Raw genomic sequence first — 18,396 nt, forward strand, 5'->3', positions numbered from 1 at the left:
TTAAACTGATGGGAACAGCATTTTGACTGTGTCTACGGTATAACGTAAAAAATGCTGTTAACAGCTATACCGCCGACACAGTCAAAACAGCATTTTTTACCTTGTCGGCATTTTGATGCCGGCATAATATTGTCAACATAGACAGCGTCAACAATGTAACAGTATTTCAGATAGATTCATTGATGAAATGCATTGATTTAACTTATTACTGAGGTTAAGAGCGGCCCCTTTTGAAGATTAGAGGGCACCCGAAAAGTATAGCGATTAGTTATACACTGGACAGATGTCAGTGTTGCTATAGTAACATCTGCGTAACGATCCCGTCCTTGGCGACAGAATGACTATTCCAAAGCCCCTCTCTAGCCTCAGCTGTCAGTCTTTACGGAGTTAGATTTTCTGAAGATAACATAAATCCTGTAACATTTTGTGGGTCTGGGGTAGATGGGGCTCGTATATCATGGGAAGCGCTGGTGAAATCTAATATCGCACACCTCCTGATGATGCTCTGAGTGTTCTGTATTAAACAACACACGGAACACTGATGGTACTGCATTACTAATATAGAATTATAGAATTACTATATATATATATATATATATATATATATATATATATATATATATATATATAATAACTATATTGCACAAATGGTGCGTGCATTGATGCTGTGATATTACTGAATCAGGCCCCTAGTCCCTCATGGGTAGAATTATGAAGCAGTGATATGGGAGGAGAAGTGAGCCAGAGGAGAAGCGGCAACCAATCAGCACTGACGTCACATCTATAATTTGCATAATATTAAATTATAGAGCAGCTGATTGGTTCCCATGGGCCACTCCTCCTCCATTATCCCCGCTTCATACATCTACCCCTCAGATCTTTTTCTCCTTGCAGGGAACATGGCGCCTGCCTTTGTGTGCAGTTATAAAGACCGGGCATCCTTAGAGTTAAGCTAGGAAGCGTCCCTCTCCCAAATCTAAATCTGTCCTCGCATCTCAAATATGTCCCTTTGCTGAGTAACAACTTACTTGTGCCAAGGTGCAAAATGGTTCCTTCCAGATGGGCTTATCCCTAATGCTAATCAGGAGCATATTTAACAAATACCCGGACTTGGTCCTGAGGATTGTCATTTCTTATTGGTGCACGACAAAAAAAAAATTATTATGCGTCGCCCCGAAAGTAAATATACGGTCAGGCGATACCATTACCCAGAAGCACAGCTGATAACCCAACATTCTTTTTTTAATAATCAATTTTAGTAATACATTATTCTCTGCTCTATTACTAATGCATTCTACAACTTTGGATTGTTCGAAATCGGGGCATCGAGCTTTGTTCCGCAGGGGGCCCCCATTTTATGTCCCACAGGGGGAGTGGCTAGTGTACCCAAAGAGCTTTGTTCCCTCCCCTAAAACACCCCTTCTTTTCACGTGGTATCTATCATGCAGGTCACGCACCCTAACTGTCCTAGAATCGCTGGATGGGGGAAGAGTCCCCCCATGTCAGGACAATCCCACTTAATGCTCGAAATGAAAAAATATCTACTTGCAAAATAAATTAAGCCCCCCCCAGCCAATGTTAAGTACTACTAGTGCTGTCAGGTCAATCATACTGTACTACTGCCTTTGCAGCAGTCCGGGGCCTGCAGCAGACCTGTCCTCAACACAAGGGCCCCCTGAGCACACATCAGTACAGAGACTATGAATAATAACCTGTAACGATACGTTCAATCTGTCTTCGCCTTGTTACAGGTCTGCTGGAACTTCCTCATATTTTGGCAGGGTGTAACTAATAATGAGCGAGACCTCCCACGTACTGGCAGGAGCACGCTCACCAACGCTAAGCAGCGTTCTGTGACATCGTCACATTCTAAGAAGGGTTCCAGGCCCTTTATTGCTCACGTGGTATAAGTGTCCCAAAATCTTCAGAAGAAGGGGCACATATTATGTCTTACGTTACTATGACTGTGCGCATGTGAATACCCGTACATGGCATCCATGCTGTTGCGCCTGACGGGTTCGCTACAAGTGCATCCTGCTGCTCACTTGCAATATTTATTTCAGATATACCAAAATGTATACACAGATTTGTTAGATTACAGCGAAAATGTACATCAATATTCTCTTCACAGACTCCGTTATCAGCTGGTCACAATACTGCTGGTTCTACCCTTCTTGCAGTTATACAGGACTGCAGCTAATGTTACATCACTTCTAGTGCACTTCCACTCTGAGGTACTGGTCATAAATAAAACATTATAATCTAGATTAGTTACACTTAATAAATCCCTGAGAAATCTGAATTTTATTTAATATATATAGATATATATCTATATATATCTATATATATATGTCTTCCATGGCACAGTGTGCATGTCAAATCTAAGGCACAGCGGGACTCATTCTGGCATGCTGGCGCACGGCTCTGCGTATATATATCTCCTGTTCGCCATCTATTGTGACAAACTAAAACATTTTTTTTTCACATTTTCTTGACATTATTATCTGTAGAAAACCAGTCCTGGTTATCCGCCTGTAGATTATATGCCTCATTTTATAATAGTCGGAGCACCCAGACTCCAGGCAGACTCTACGCTGATTTTACATTCTGCATACGCCCTCCTTACATCCGTACCGGATTATAAAGTCTTTTCCCTACGTTAAATGTTTCGACACACTTTGACATAGCTAACAATAGACGGGGAGAATTTTTTTTTTTTTTCAAATAAAATTTAAAAAAAAAAAACATTTTTTTTTTTGGCTTTGTTGTTTTCAGTTTGGTTTAAAAAAAAAAAAATATATTGGTTGTGTCTCGTGCTTGTACACATTGGAGTCATAACCCCGGGTTATATCGCTCTGGCATCTCAGCTGGTTCTCTCTGTGGATAATGCTGTATTTCATGTTACCGTGGGCAGCACGATAGGTCTCCTGTTCTTGTTCCAGAATGACTCCAGCCTTTATACAATCCGGATTGTTCTGTATTGTCCTTACTGACGATGACAGCGAATCTTTAGCTTCAAGGTCTGCTCTTCTCAAACTGGGGAACGATCCCCACATCATCTTGCTGCAGAGCCGTAGTCTCCGGGTTGCTCTGTCCTGGCCCAGCCTCGGCTAGCCTTGAGAGGTAACTCTGGGGAGAAGGTAAAAGCTGTCTCAGTGTATTAATTACAGCTACGCGCATTGTAAACATTGAGGGTGATTCAACACCACCCAGTAAGCAGCGGTCATTTGCTACTTACCGGCGCCCACCACACCCTACTATCCACTAGGGTGTGGTGGGAGAATAAAATAGTGCGCACACTATTTTATTCTTCCACCACACCCTAGTGGATGGTAGGGCATGAAAAACAGGCTGTCGGCACATTTCGGCTAAAAAAAAAGTGATAAACCCCATGTCGACCTTTTGACTGTCGCCCTAGACTCTGTTGACCTAATGTTTGTGTCGACCTAATGACCTGTTGACCTAGACCCATGTTGACCTAGAACCATGTCAACCTACTGTAACAGTGTCGACCCAATGCTTGTCGACCAATATGCTGCAGATCCAATGACCGTTTCCCGTTCTTTATACGGTATATCAACGAGAAGTTACATTCACTTCTTTCTGAGAGCATCAGTCAGGACTATATATCAGCACTGGAAGGGACCAACGCCTAATATATTTGTTTTGGTTGTTCTCACCTTCAGAGCAGGCTGTGAATTTAATTCACCTATTTGTTTGGCACAGACTTGTGGCTGGCGCACACACACATACACACACACACACACACACTTCACCTTGAAACGTCCCTGCCAGTAATAATTGTTCCTGGTACAGTACAATACCTGAGACGGCAGCAGCAGGCAAGTGGCTCTGCTCTAGTGACTGCTCCAGGTAAATATTCCCCCCCCCCCCCCCCCCCAAGTGCCTAACCCTAATCCCCCCCACCACAGGCTAATCCTAACCATACCCTTTTAGTGCGTAACCCTCCACCCCTCGTCCTAACCCTAATCTTCCCTATAATCTCGGATAGGCAGTATAGGGAAGGGTTATGGTACAGCGGAAGTTAGATGCCAGCGTTAGAGCGACGGGAGCGCGGTTGACGATCAAATGGTCGAAATGAGTTTTTCACATTTCGCAGTGTTCACGAGGATCCCAGTGACATTTGGTACCAAAAAAAAACCCGTGAAAATATAACCATGTAACCGTCACTCTAACACTGGCATCTAACTTCCGTTAATGACGACTATATTTAGGCGTCTGAGTAGCAGGGTTGACCATAACCCTTCCCTATCTGCCCCAACACCACCCCCACAATGGACCTTTGTGAATACAGTACATTGTGTATGTATAGAGTATGTTGTGTGTATACAGTATATTGTGTATACATAGTGTGTGTGTATACATTATATTGGGTACTTGTGTAGTTTCATGGCGGCAGGCTACGCTACATTTTCAGCGTAGTCAGTGTATTGTGTCCCCGTCAGACAGCTACTCACCGTACTGTCCCCAGGAGCTGCAGCTCTGTCGCCGGCGTCCCTGGCAAGCCTAGTGAGCGCCTCTCACACAGCGCCGGTAACCGCCAGATCCCCTGTGTTGGCGGACGCCGGCGGAGAGGGGATCATGCGCGCACCGACGGAGAGGCACTCCATCTGCCTGAGATTCAGGAGCGTCTCAGACACTTGTGCGTCTCAGTAATTATTGCGGCAGGGTACGGCAACCCTGCCCGTGTCCGCTTCAGGGAGACGGACAGAGTTAGGGGTGCGGTAGTGCATGTCTCTGCTGCACAATAAAGGACACATTTGCCAGTGCTCCATGTTACATACTGGCAAATGCCTCCATTTCAAACCCCCACTATCCACGCCAGTCCGAAGCGTAGCGAGCCTCGCGAGGGGCGGCGGTACGCGTCCTCCCGACTTGTTCATACCCCCACTATCCACGTCAGGGTGGAGTTGATTTTATAAAGTGTGTCGAGCGCACGCGGATTACTTTACGTGTATTCTGTGTCCCCTCGCCCCGCTTCAGGGTTTGTTGCTCGCTGCGCTCACCACACTTTATAAAATCAACTCCACCCTGACGTGGATAGTGGGGGTATGAACAGGTCGGGGGGACGCGTACTGCGTCCCCTGGCCATGCTTCGGGCTGGTGTGAATAGTGGGGGTGTTTCAGGAACACATTCACACCTGTCATGTCAGGCAGGTTAAAATGGTCAATGGTTCCCACACAATGTAATAAGCGCTGACTGACTACACTAACTACGTAACGCTGACTGACTACAATAACTGCGTAACGCTGACTGACTACGCTAACTGCGTAACGCTGACTGACTACACTAACTACGTAACGCTGACTGACTACGCTAACTACGTAACGCTGACTGACTACACTAACTACGTAACGCTGACTGACTACGCTAACTACGTAACGCTGACTGACTGCGTAACGCTGACTGACTACGCTAACTACGTAACGCTGACTGACTACGCTAACTACGTAACGCTGACTGACTACGCTAACTGCGTAACGCTGACTGACTACGCTAACTGCGTAACGCTGACTGACTACGCTAACTGCGTAACGCTGACTGACTACGCTAACTGCGTAACGCTGACTGACTACACTAACTGCGTAACGCTGACTGACTACACTAACTGCATAACGCTGACTGACTACGCTAACTGTATAACGCTGACTGACTACGCTAACTGCGTAACGCTGACTGACTACGCTAACTGCGTAACGCTGACTGACTACGCTAACTGCGTAACGCTGACTGACTACGCTAACTGCGTAACGCTGACTGACTACGCTAACTGCGTAACGCTGACTGACTACGCTAACTACGTAACGCTGACTGACTACGCTAACAACGTAACGCTGACTGACTACACTAACTGCGTAACGCTGACTGACTACACTAACTGCGTAACGCTGACTGACTACGCTAACTGCATAACGCTGACTGACTACGCTAACTGCGTAACGCTGACTGACTACGCTAACTGCATAACGCTGACTGACTACACTAACTACGTAACGCTGACTGACTACGCTAACTACGTGGATAGTGGGGGTATGAACAGGTCGGGGGGACGCGTACTGCGTCCCCTCGCTGTGCTTCGGGCTGGTGTGGATAGTGGGGGTGTTTCAGGAACACATTCACACCTGTCATGTCAGGCAGGTTAAAATGGTCAATGGTTCCCACACAATGTAATAAGCGCTGACTGACTACACTAACTACGTAACGCTGACTGACTACAATAACTGCGTAACGCTGACTGACTACGCTAACTGCGTAACGCTGACTGACTACACTAACTACGTAACGCTGACTGACTACGCTAACTACGTAACGCTGACTGACTACACTAACTACGTAACGCTGACTGACTACGCTAACTATGTAACGCTGACTGACTACGCTAACTGCGTAACGCTGACTGACTACGCTAACTACGTAACGCTGACTGACTACGCTAACTACGTAACGCTGACTGACTACGCTAACTGCGTAACGCTGACTGACTACGCTAACTGCGTAACGCTGACTGACTACGCTAACTGCGTAACGCTGACTGACTACGCTAACTGCGTAACGCTGACTGACTACACTAACTGCGTAATGCTGACTGACTACACTAACTGCGTAACACTGACTGACTACGCTAACTGCGTAATGCTGACTGACTACGCTAACTGCGTAACGCTGACTGACTACGCTAACTGCGTAACGCTGACTGACTGCGCTAACTGCGTAAGGCTGACTGACTACGCTAACTGCGTAACGCTGACTGACTACGCTAACATTTAACCATAAGACTGTTTAGGGTCTTAGATAAAAATAGTGACAATGACATAATAAAAAATGCGCTAAGACAGCGCTAAAACATATCCCAATATGGTACGTTTTCTGGCTGTATATTGGGATATGTTTTAGCGCTGTCTTAGCGCATTTTTTCTTATGTCATTGTCACTATTTTTATCTAAGACCCTAAACAGTCTTATGGTTAAATGTTTTTCTTATAGACACACATCTTGATAAAGGCACCGCAGTGTGCAGAAACGCGTCGATCTAAGTGTCTATTTTTAGAGGTGCCATACCACTGCCATACAGCATTGAAATGTCCACACCTTACCCGGGTTCCATCTAGTGTGTGACATTATTGCTGTTGAGGATTGTGGGTAGTGCACGTTTTTTATTGGAATAAAAGGTTTTTATTTGGAAAAGAATTATTGTTGGAGTCTGTACCTGGTTAAAGATACCTTTATAGGAGTCGTCATCTATCCGTATACACGTGTGAGGTGACCCTATAAAAATCTCTAGGGGACCTTCTGGAAACTCTGGGAGCACCTTTTCCATCCATTTCCCAACACATTCTGGAGGAAGAATTACTGATAATATTGTTTGATTACAAAATTTGTCAACTTTTTTCTTGTTTCACATATCTGCATTTGGGAGTTTGAGAGAGAAAAAAAGTTTGGAAATCACATTGGAACACTCACAGCGCAAGGAGACGGACTTTTTGTCTTTTCTACGTAACGCTGACTGACTACGTTTATTACGTAAGCTACGGCTGGCAGCGAACGGGTGGGAACACAACGCTGATACTGACAGAGATGCTGACTGACTACGCTAACTGTGTGTTTACAGTATATTGTGTGTACCGAGTGTGTGTATACAGTATTTAGCGTGTACTGAGTGTGTGTTTACAGTATATTGTGTGTACCGAGTGTGTGTTTACAGTATATTGTGTGTACTGAGTGTGTGTTTACAGTATATTGTGTGTACCGAGTGTGTGTTTACAGTATATTGTGTGTACCGAGTGTGTGTATACAGTATTTAGCGTGTACTGAGTGTGTGTTTACAGTATATTGTGTGTACCGAGTGTGTGTTTACAGTATATTGTGTGTACCGAGTGTGTGTTTACAGTATATTGTGCGTACCGAGTGTGTGCATACAGTATATTGTGTGTACAGAGTGTGTGTATACAGTATATTGTGTGTACCGAGTGTGTGTTTACAGTATATTGTGTGTACCGAGTGTGTGCATACAGTATATATTGTGTACCGAGTGTGTGTATACAGTATATATTGTGTACCGAGTGTGTGTATACAGTATATTGTGCGTACCGAGTGTGTGTATACAGTATATTGTGCGTACAGAGTGTGTGCATACAGTATATTGTGTGTACAGAGTGTGTGTATACAGTATGTTGTGCGTACCGAGTGTGTGTTTACAGTATATTGTGTGTACAGAGTGTGTGTATAATAGTACATTGTGTGTACAGAGTCTGACTTGCCGACTTCCGTGTGTTACTAAAAAGGTCAGCAGATCACGTCTCCCTCCGAATGGTGTAATGCCACACGGATGACACGATGGGCGTGTCGGGGGAACAGCCAGACCTCTGATGTAACCGTGATATATGTCTGCCCAGTTTAGATGTTGGCTGCTGCTGTTGTCTGCAGCCCTTAAGCCTTGTATTTACCCAAGGAATAATGACAGCGCACAGACCTATTAAAAATGACAAGTGCACCAACTGCCTTGTAACGTCCCATCCTGGGGCAAAGCCCAGCCAGTGTCAGCCACTTAAAGCTTGTAAGTGAAAGCATCTGTCCGCAGCCTCACTCGCACTGGGTTTATAGATTTAATGGGGAACAACATTTCGGGAGGTGGGATATCAGGACGTCTCATACTAATCAAGTGTAGCTCTCGTGACTGCGCCTCTGGGAATACAGAGAGAAGCCATTTTCCCATCATATTATATAACCTTCCGTACAGTAGTGCCAACCCGATCCTAATCACCCAAAACACTCACTATAGTGCTTGGCACGCTAGGTACAAATGCCCATAGATGATCCTGTAACAGAGGTCTCACAAACAGAGTAACACAGTAATCTCGCTGGTGGTCTTTATTCAGCACATAGTCCTTACATCAGGCATGTCCAAAGTCAGGCCCGGGGGCCAATTGCGGCCCGTGCTGTAATTTCAAGCGGCCCGCAGCCTCCAGCTGGAAGCGGGCAGAGCCTCAGATGTGGGAAGCACGGGACACTAAAGGTGGGGCCCCGGCAAGCGCATCTTTACCTTGCTGTCTGCTGCAGTGAGGAGGTGCCGGCCACCACAGTCAGATGTGTTTGGGGTCCTACCCCTGTTGCTGCAATCTTATATCACCCTACTCCACAATCACAGTGACAGCAGTGTTTGGGGAGGGGGGAAGCAAGGGGTTAGCTTGCTCCTGTAACATGCAGAGTGGAGGAGGGCAGCAGCGGGAGCCCAAGCATCTCCTGTCCTTGCAGTGCCTGCTTTGCCTCTCCTTCCTCTGACTCACACACGGGGCTGGGAAACATACAGAGAAGGGAGGGGGCAGGCAGGGGGACATACAGTGAAGGAGGGTCAGGCTGGGGGACATACAGTGAATGGAGGCAGTGATGGCCATTCAGAGAAGGGGGAGTAGGGGCATGCTGGGGGACATACAGTGAATGGGGGCAGAGTGAGGTACATAGTGAATGGGGGTCATACAGTGAATGGGAGTCCTACAGTGTAGGAGGGTCAGGCTTGGGGGCATACAATGAATAGAGGCAGTGATGGACATTAAGAGAAGGGGGGCAGCCTGGGGGACAGAGTGAATGGGTGCAGAGTGGGGAACATACAGTGAATGGAGTACATACATTGAAGGAGGGGCAGGCTGGGGGACATACAGTGAATGGGGGCCTGCTGGGGGAAATACAGTGAAGGGGCCTGCTGGGGGAAATACAGTGAAGGGGCCTGCTGGGGGAAATACAGTGAATCGGGGTCTGCTGGGGGAAATACAGTGAATGGGGACCTGCTGGGGGACATACAGTGAATGGGGGCAGAGTGGGGGACCATTCTGGTGTGATTAATGATTCAAAGAATATCAGGCTGAAAGGTCGGCCCCACACATTTACACTTCACCAAATCTGGTCCTCGTCGCAAAAAGTTTGGACACCCCTGCCTTACATAGTACATTACAGTTGTATTCTATGCACAAAGGGAACACGCATCCAGATTGGGATGCTTTGCCGTGGATGATACGCACCATGCTAACCCAGGACAGTATACTTATCCCTAACCCAGTACAGTATACTAATCCCTAACCCAGTACGGTATACTAATCCCTAAACCAGTACGGTATACTAATCCCTAACCCAGAACAGTAGACTAATCCCTAACCCAGTACAGTATACTAATCCCTAACCCAGTACAGTAGACTAATCCCTAACCCAGTACAGTATACTAATCCCTAACCCAGAACAGTATTCTAATCCCTAACCCAGTACAGTATACTAATCCCTAACCCAGTACAGTATACTAATCCCTAACCCAGTACAGTATACTTATCCCTAACCCAGTACAGTATACTAATCCCTAACCCAGTACAGTATACTAATCCCTAACCCAGTACAGTATACTAATCCCTAACCCAGTACGGTATACTAATCCCTAACCCAGTAGAGTATACTAATCCCTAACCAGTACAGTATACTTATCCCTAACCCAGTACAGTATACTAATCCCTAACCCAGTACGGTATACTAATCCCTAACCCAGTACAGTATACTAATCCCTAACCCAGTACAGTATACTAATCCCTAACCCAGTACAGTATACTTATCCCTAACCCAGTACAGTATACTAATCCCTAACCCAGTACAGTATACTAATCCCTAACCCAGTACAATATACTAATCCCTAACCCAGTACAGTATACTAATCCCTAACCCAGTACAGTATACTAATCCCTAACCCAGTACGGTATACTAATCCCTAAACCAGTACGGTATACTAATCCCTAACCCAGAACAGTAGACTAATCCCTAACCCAGTACAGTATACTAATCCCTAACCCAGTACAGTAGACTAATCCCTAACCCAGTACAGTATACTAATCCCTAACCCAGAACAGTATTCTAATCCCTAACCCAGTACAGTATACTAATCCCTAACCCAGTACAGTATACTAATCCCTAACCCAGTACAGTATACTTATCCCTAACCCAGTACAGTATACTAATCCCTAACCCAGTACAGTATACTAATCCCTAACCCAGTACAGTATACTAATCCCTAACCCAGTACGGTATACTAATCCCTAACCCAGTAGAGTATACTAATCCCTAACCAATACAGTATACTTATCCCTAACCCAGTACAGTATACTTATCCCTAACCCAGTACAGTATACTAATCCCTAACCCAGTACGGTATACTAATCCCTAACCCAGTACAGTATACTAATCCCTAACCCAGTACAGTATACTAATCCCTAACCCAGTACAGTATACTTATCCCTAACCCAGTACAGTATACTAATCCCTAACCCAGTACGGTATACTAATCCCTAACCCAGTACAGTATACTTATCCCTAACCCAGTACAGTATACTTATCCCTAACCCAGTACAGTATACTAATCCCTAACCCAGTACGGTATACTAATCCTTAACCCAGTACAGTATACTTATCCCTAACCTAGTACAGTATACTAATCCCTAACCCAGTACAGTATACTTATCCCTAACCCAGTACAGTATACTAATCCCTAACCCAGTACAGTATACTAATCCCTAACCCAGCACAGTATACTTATCCCTAACCCAGTACAGTATACTTATCCCTAACCCAGTACAGTATACTAATCCCTAACTCAGTACAGTATACTAATCCCTAACCCAGTACAGTATACTAATCCCTAACCCAGTACAGTATACTAATCCCTAACCCAATACAGTATACTAATCCCTAACCCAGTACAGTATACTAATCCCTAACCCAGTACAGTATACTAATCCCTAACCCAGTAGAGTATACTAATCCCTAACCAATACAGTATACTTATCCCTAACCCAGTACAGTATACTTATCCCTAACCCAGTACAGTATACTAATCCCTAACCCAGTACAGTATACTTATCCCTAACCCAGTACAATATACTTATCCCTAACCCAGTACAATATACTGATCCCTAACCCAGTACAGTATACTAATCCCTAACCCAGTACAATATACTAATCCCTAACCCAGTACAGTATACTTATCCCTAACCCAGTACAGTATACTTATCACTAACGCAGTACAGTATACTTATCCCTAACCCAGTACAGTATACTAATCCCTAACCCAGTACAGTATACTAATCCCTAGCCCAGTACAATATACTAATCCCTAACCCAGTACAGTATACGTATCCCTAACCCAGTACAGTATACTTATCCCTAACCCAGTACAGTATACTAATCCCTAACCCAGTACAAAATACTTATCCCTAACCCAGTACAGTATACTAATCCCTAACCCAGTACAATATACTAATCCCTAGCCCAGTACAGTATACTAATCCCTAACCCAGTACAGTATACTAATCCCTAACCCAGTACAGTATACTAATCCCTAACCCAGTACAGTATACTAATCCCTAACCCAGTACAGTATACTTATCCCTAACCCAGTACAATATACTTATCCCTAACCCAGTACAGTATACTTATCCCTAACCCAGTACAGTATACTTATCCCTAACCCAGTACAGTATACTTATCCCTAACCCAGTACAGTATACTTATCCCTAACCCAGTACAGTATACTTATCACTAATGCAGTACAGTATACTTATCCCTAACCCAGTACAGTATACTAATCCCTAACCAAGTACAGTATACTAATCCCTAACCCAGTAAAGTATACTAATCCCTAACCCAGTACAGTATACTTATCCCTAACCCAGTACAGTATTCTTATCACTAACGCAGTACAGTATACTTATCCCTAACCCAGTACAGTATACTTATCACTAACGCAGTACAGTATACTTATCCCTAACCCAGTACAGTATACTTATCCCTAACCCAGTACAGTATACTAATCCCATACCAGTACAGTATACTTATCCCTAACCCAGTACAGTATACTTATCCCTAACCCAGTACAGTATACTTATCCCTAACCCAGTACAGTAGACTAATCCCTAACCCAGTACAGTATACTAATCCCTAACCCAGTACAGTATACTAATCCCTAACCAGTACAGTATACTTATCCCTAACCCAGTACAGTATACTTTTCCCTAACCCAGTACAGTATACTTATCCCTAACCCAGTACAGTATACTTATCCCTAACCCAGTACAGTATACTAATCCCTAACCCAGTACAATATACTAATCCCTAACCCAGTACAGTAGACTAATCCCTAACCCAGTACAGTATACTAATCCCTAACCCAGTACAATATACTAATCCCTAACCCAGTACAGTAGACTAATCCCTAACCCAAATATCCGTTATCAAGATTATTCCAAAAACCATTGTCTCCAGAATGTACTTAACAATATAGTAATCTCTAACCAAATACAATATACTAAATCCTAACCCAGTACAGAATACTAATCTTTAATCCAGTACAAAATACTAATTCCTAATCCAGTACAATATACGAACTAATTTGGTACAAAGTACTAACAATATAGTAATCTCTAACTAGGTACATTATACTAATCCCTAATTTGGTACACAATACTAGTAATACAGTAATTAACCCAGTACAATATACTAACCCAGACCAAAATACTCACCCAGTTCAATATAGTAATCCCTAACCAAGTACAAAATACTAATCCCTACCCCAGTACAGTATACTAATCCCTAACCCAGTACAATATACTAATCCCTACCCCAGTACAGTATACTAATCCCTAACCCAGTACAGTATACTAATCCCTAACCCAGTACAGTATACTAATCCCTAACCCAGTACAATATACTAATCCCTACCCCAGTACAGTATACTAATCCCTAACCCAGTACAGTATACTAATCCCTAACCCAGTACAGTATACTTATCCCTAACCCAGTACAGTATACTAATCCCTAACCCAGTACAATATACTAATCCCTACCCCAGTACAGTATACTAATCCCTAACCCAGTACAGTATACTAATCCCTAACCCAGTACAGTATACTAATCCCTAACCCAGTACAATATACTAATCCCTACCCCAGTACAGTATACTAATCCCTAACCCAGTACAGTATACTAATCCCTAACCCAGTACAGTATACTTATCCCTAACCCAGTACAGTATACTAATCCCTAACCCAGTACAATATACTAATCCCTAACCCAGTACAGTAGACTAATCCCTAACCCAGTACAGTATACTAATCCCTAACCCAGTACAATATACTAATCCCTAACCCAGTACAGTAGACTAATCCCTAACCCAAATATCCGTTATCAAGATTATTCCAAAAACCATTGTCTCCAGAATGTACTTAACAATATAGTAATCTCTAACCAAATACAATATACTAAATCCTAACCCAGTACAGAATACTAATCTTTAATCCAGTACAAAATACTAATTCCTAATCCAGTACAATATACGAACTAATTTGGTACAAAGTACTAACAATATAGTAATCTCTAACTAGGTACATTATACTAATCCCTAATTTGGTACACAATACTAGTAATACAGTAATTAACCCAGTACAATATACTAACCCAGACCAAAATACTCACCCAGTTCAATATAGTAATCCCTAACCAAGTACAAAATACTAATCCCTACCCCAGTACAGTATACTAATCCCTAACCCAGTACAATATACTAATCCCTACCCCAGTACAGTATACTAATCCCTAACCCAGTACAGTATACTAATCCCTAACCCAGTACAGTATACTAATCCCTAACCCAGTACAATATACTAATCCCTACCCCAGTACAGTATACTAATCCCTAACCCAGTACAGTATACTAATCCCTAACCCAGTACAGTATACTTATCCCTAACCCAGTACAGTATACTAATCCCTAACCCAGTACAATATACTAATCCCTAACCCAGTACAGTAGACTAATCCCTAACCCAGTACAGTATACTAATCCCTAACCCAGTACAGTATACTAATCCCTAACCAGTACAGTATACTTATCCCTACCCCAGTACAGTATACTTATCCCTAACCCAGTACAGTATACTTATCCCTAACCCAGTACAGTATACTAATCCCTAACCCAGTACAATATACTAATCCCTAACCCAGTACAGTAGACTAATCCCTAACCCAGTACAGTATACTAATCCCTAACCCAGTACAATATACTAATCCCTAACCCAGTACAGTAGACTAATCCCTAAACCAAATATCCGTTATCAAGATTATGCCAAAAACCATTGTCTCCAGAATGTACTTAACAATATAGTAATCTCTAACCAAATACAACATACTAAATCCTAACCCAGTACAGAATACTAATCTTTAATCCAGTACAAAATACTAATTCCTAATCCAGTACAATATACGAACTAATTTGGTACAAAGTACTAACAATATAGTAATCTCTAACTAGGTACATTATACTAATCCCTAATTTGGTACACAATACTAATAATACAGTAATTAACCCAGTACAATATACTAACCCAGACCAAAATACTCACCCAGTTCAATATAGTAATCCCTAACCAAGTACAAAATACTAATCCCTACCCCAGTACAGTATACTAATCCCTAACCCAGTACAATATACTAATCCCTACCCCAGTACAGTATACTAATCCCTAACCCAGTACAGTATACTAATCCCTAACCCAGTACAGTATACTAATCCCTAACCCAGTACAATATACTAATCCCTAACCCAGTACAATATACTAATCCCTAACCCAGTACAGTAGACTAATCCCTAACCCAGTACAGTAGACTAATCCCTAACCCAGTACAGTAGACTAATCCCTAACCCAGTACAGTAGACTAATCCCTAACCCAGTACAGTATACTAATCCCTAACCAGTACAGTATACTAATCCCTAACCCAGTACAATATACTAATCCCTAACCCAGTACAGTATACTAATCCCATACCAGTACAGTATACTTATCCCTAACCCAGTACAGTATACTTATCCCTAACCCAGTACAGTATACTTATCCCTAACCCAGTACAGTAGACTAATCCCTAACCCAGTACAGTATACTAATCCCTAACCCAGTACAGTATACTAATCCCTAACCAGTACAGTATACTTATCCCTAACCCAGTACAGTATACTTATCCCTAACCCAGTACAGTATACTTATCCCTAACCCAGTACAGTATACTAATCCCTAACCCAGTACAATATACTAATCCCTAACCCAGTACAGTAGACTAATCCCTAACCCAGTACAGTATACTAATCCCTAACCCAGTACAATATACTAATCCCTAACCCAGTACAGTAGACTAATCCCTAACCCAAATATCCGTTATCAAGATTATTCCAAAAACCATTGTCTCCAGAATGTACTTAACAATATAGTAATCTCTAACCAAATACAATATACTAAATCCTAACCCAGTACAGAATACTAATCTTTAATCCAGTACAAAATACTAATTCCTAATCCAGTACAATATACGAACTAATTTGGTACAAAGTACTAACAATATAGTAATCTCTAACTAGGTACATTATACTAATCCCTAATTTGGTACACAATACTAATAATACAGTAATTAACCCAGTACAATATACTAACCCAGACCAAAATACTCACCCAGTTCAATATAGTAATCCCTAACCAAGTACAAAATACTAATCCCTACCCCAGTACAGTATACTAATCCCTAACCCAGTACAATATACTAATCCCTACCCCAGTACAGTATACTAATCCCTAACCCAGTACAGTATACTAATCCCTAACCCAGTACAGTATACTAATCCCTAACCCAGTACAATATACTAATCCCTACCCCAGTGCAGTATACTAATCCCTAACCCAGTACAGTATACTAATCCCTAACCCAGTACAGTATACTTATCCCTAACCCAGTACAGTATACTAATCCCTAACCCAGTACAATATACTAATCCCTAACCCAGTACAGTAGACTAATCCCTAACCCAGTACAGTATACTAATCCCTAACCCAGTACAGTATACTAATCCCTAACCAGTACAGTATACTTATCCCTACCCCAGTACAGTATACTAATCCCTAACCCAGTACAATATACTAATCCCTAACCCAGTACAGTATACTAATCCCTAACCCAGTAAAGTATACTAATCCCTAACCCAGTACAGTATACTAATCCCTAACCCAGTACAGTATACTAATCCCTAACCCAGTACAATATACTAATCCCTAATACCCCTTTTACACCAACGAAAAACCCAGGTTGGACCCAGGTCAGTGTTGGTGTAAATGGGGCCAACCCAGGTCCATTGACACTGGTCTCCTACCCAGGTCCTGACCAGGGTTGAACACTGGTCGGACCTGGGTCGTGAGCGGTGTAAATGGTCCCAACCCAGGTCGAGACATCTGGCTAGTGCTGAAAGGATACCAGAAGCATGGGACGCCTTTCGGTAAGTCAGTACCATGCATTAAACAGTGCATTGCAGCAGCAGAAGACAGCAACCCGTGCGGACAGTGCACACAGGCTGCTACCTGGCCTTCCACAGGTGGACCTGCCACAACCCTATCTGGCTCTAGGATGCAGCGCTGTAAGGCAGTAGTGGGACCAAGAGCTTAAAGGAGGAGGGTGCGTGATGTGCCTCCCACTCCAGTGACTCCATTTTTTAAGGGATATATACTCTGCCTACAGAAATAATTTATGTTTGTTTTGGGGAGGCTGGGGGGAGGGGTATGGATTGAATGGTCGACCTAAAGATTGTTGACAGTCATAAAGTCGACATACTGCAAGGTCGACAGGTGTCTAGGTCGACATGGGATAAGATCGACAGGTCATTAGGTCGACACAAGCATTAGGTCGACATGGTCTAGGTCGACAGTCAAAAGGTCAACATTGGGTTTTTCACTGTTTTTTTTTTTTACCCGAATGTCGACATAGTCGACATGGACACAGTTTTAAGTGTCCATGCACTCGGCACACTATTTTATTCTCCCACAATGCCCCAGTGCAGTGATGGCTAACCTTGACACTCCAGCTGTTGTTGAACTACACATCCCAGCATGCCCTGCATCAGTTTTAGCATGGCCAAATAGTAAAACTGTAGCAGGGCATGCTGGGATGTGTAGTTCAATAACAGCTGGAGTGTCAAGGTTAGCCATCACTGCCCTAGTGGATGTTAGGGCATGAAATACCGCCTGTCGGTATATGTCGGCTCATTAAACAAAAATCCTATGCCGACCTAATGCTTGTGTCGACCTAATGACCTGTTGACCTTGTCCCATGTGGACCTTGCAGTATGTCGACCATCTTTAGGTCGACCAACTGTCTGCTGCTGCAGGGGCAGAGGACTGGGGGGAGCACATGGGTGATGCTGCACTTTTATACCGCTATATGCGCTTCATCACTGAATATAACTTTTTGACAAAATATTTTGCTAAATAAACCAACCAACATTTTTCAATGCTAACTTTTCATGTCTTTTAATTTTTATT

At 43.2% G+C, this 18,396-nt stretch overlaps 1 protein-coding gene across 2 annotated transcripts in view; it reads right to left on the reverse strand.

The window, feature by feature from the left end:
* Positions 1-638: 638 nt before the first annotated feature.
* Positions 639-18,396, reverse strand: part of RBM20 (RNA binding motif protein 20) — a 216,305-nt gene continuing 198,547 nt past the window's right edge. For both annotated transcript variants that reach the window (XM_083149840.1, XM_083149841.1), the window contains exon 14: positions 639-3,129. In XM_083149840.1, coding sequence (XP_083005966.1) covers positions 3,016-3,129 — 114 coding nt within the window. In that variant the 3' untranslated portion in view covers positions 639-3,015. The remainder of the gene's footprint in view (positions 3,130-18,396) is intronic.

This window comes from Crinia signifera, chromosome 6, assembly GCF_055691185.1.
Source record: "Crinia signifera chromosome 6, ASM5569118v1, whole genome shotgun sequence".
Lineage (NCBI taxonomy): Eukaryota > Metazoa > Chordata > Amphibia > Anura > Myobatrachidae > Crinia > Crinia signifera.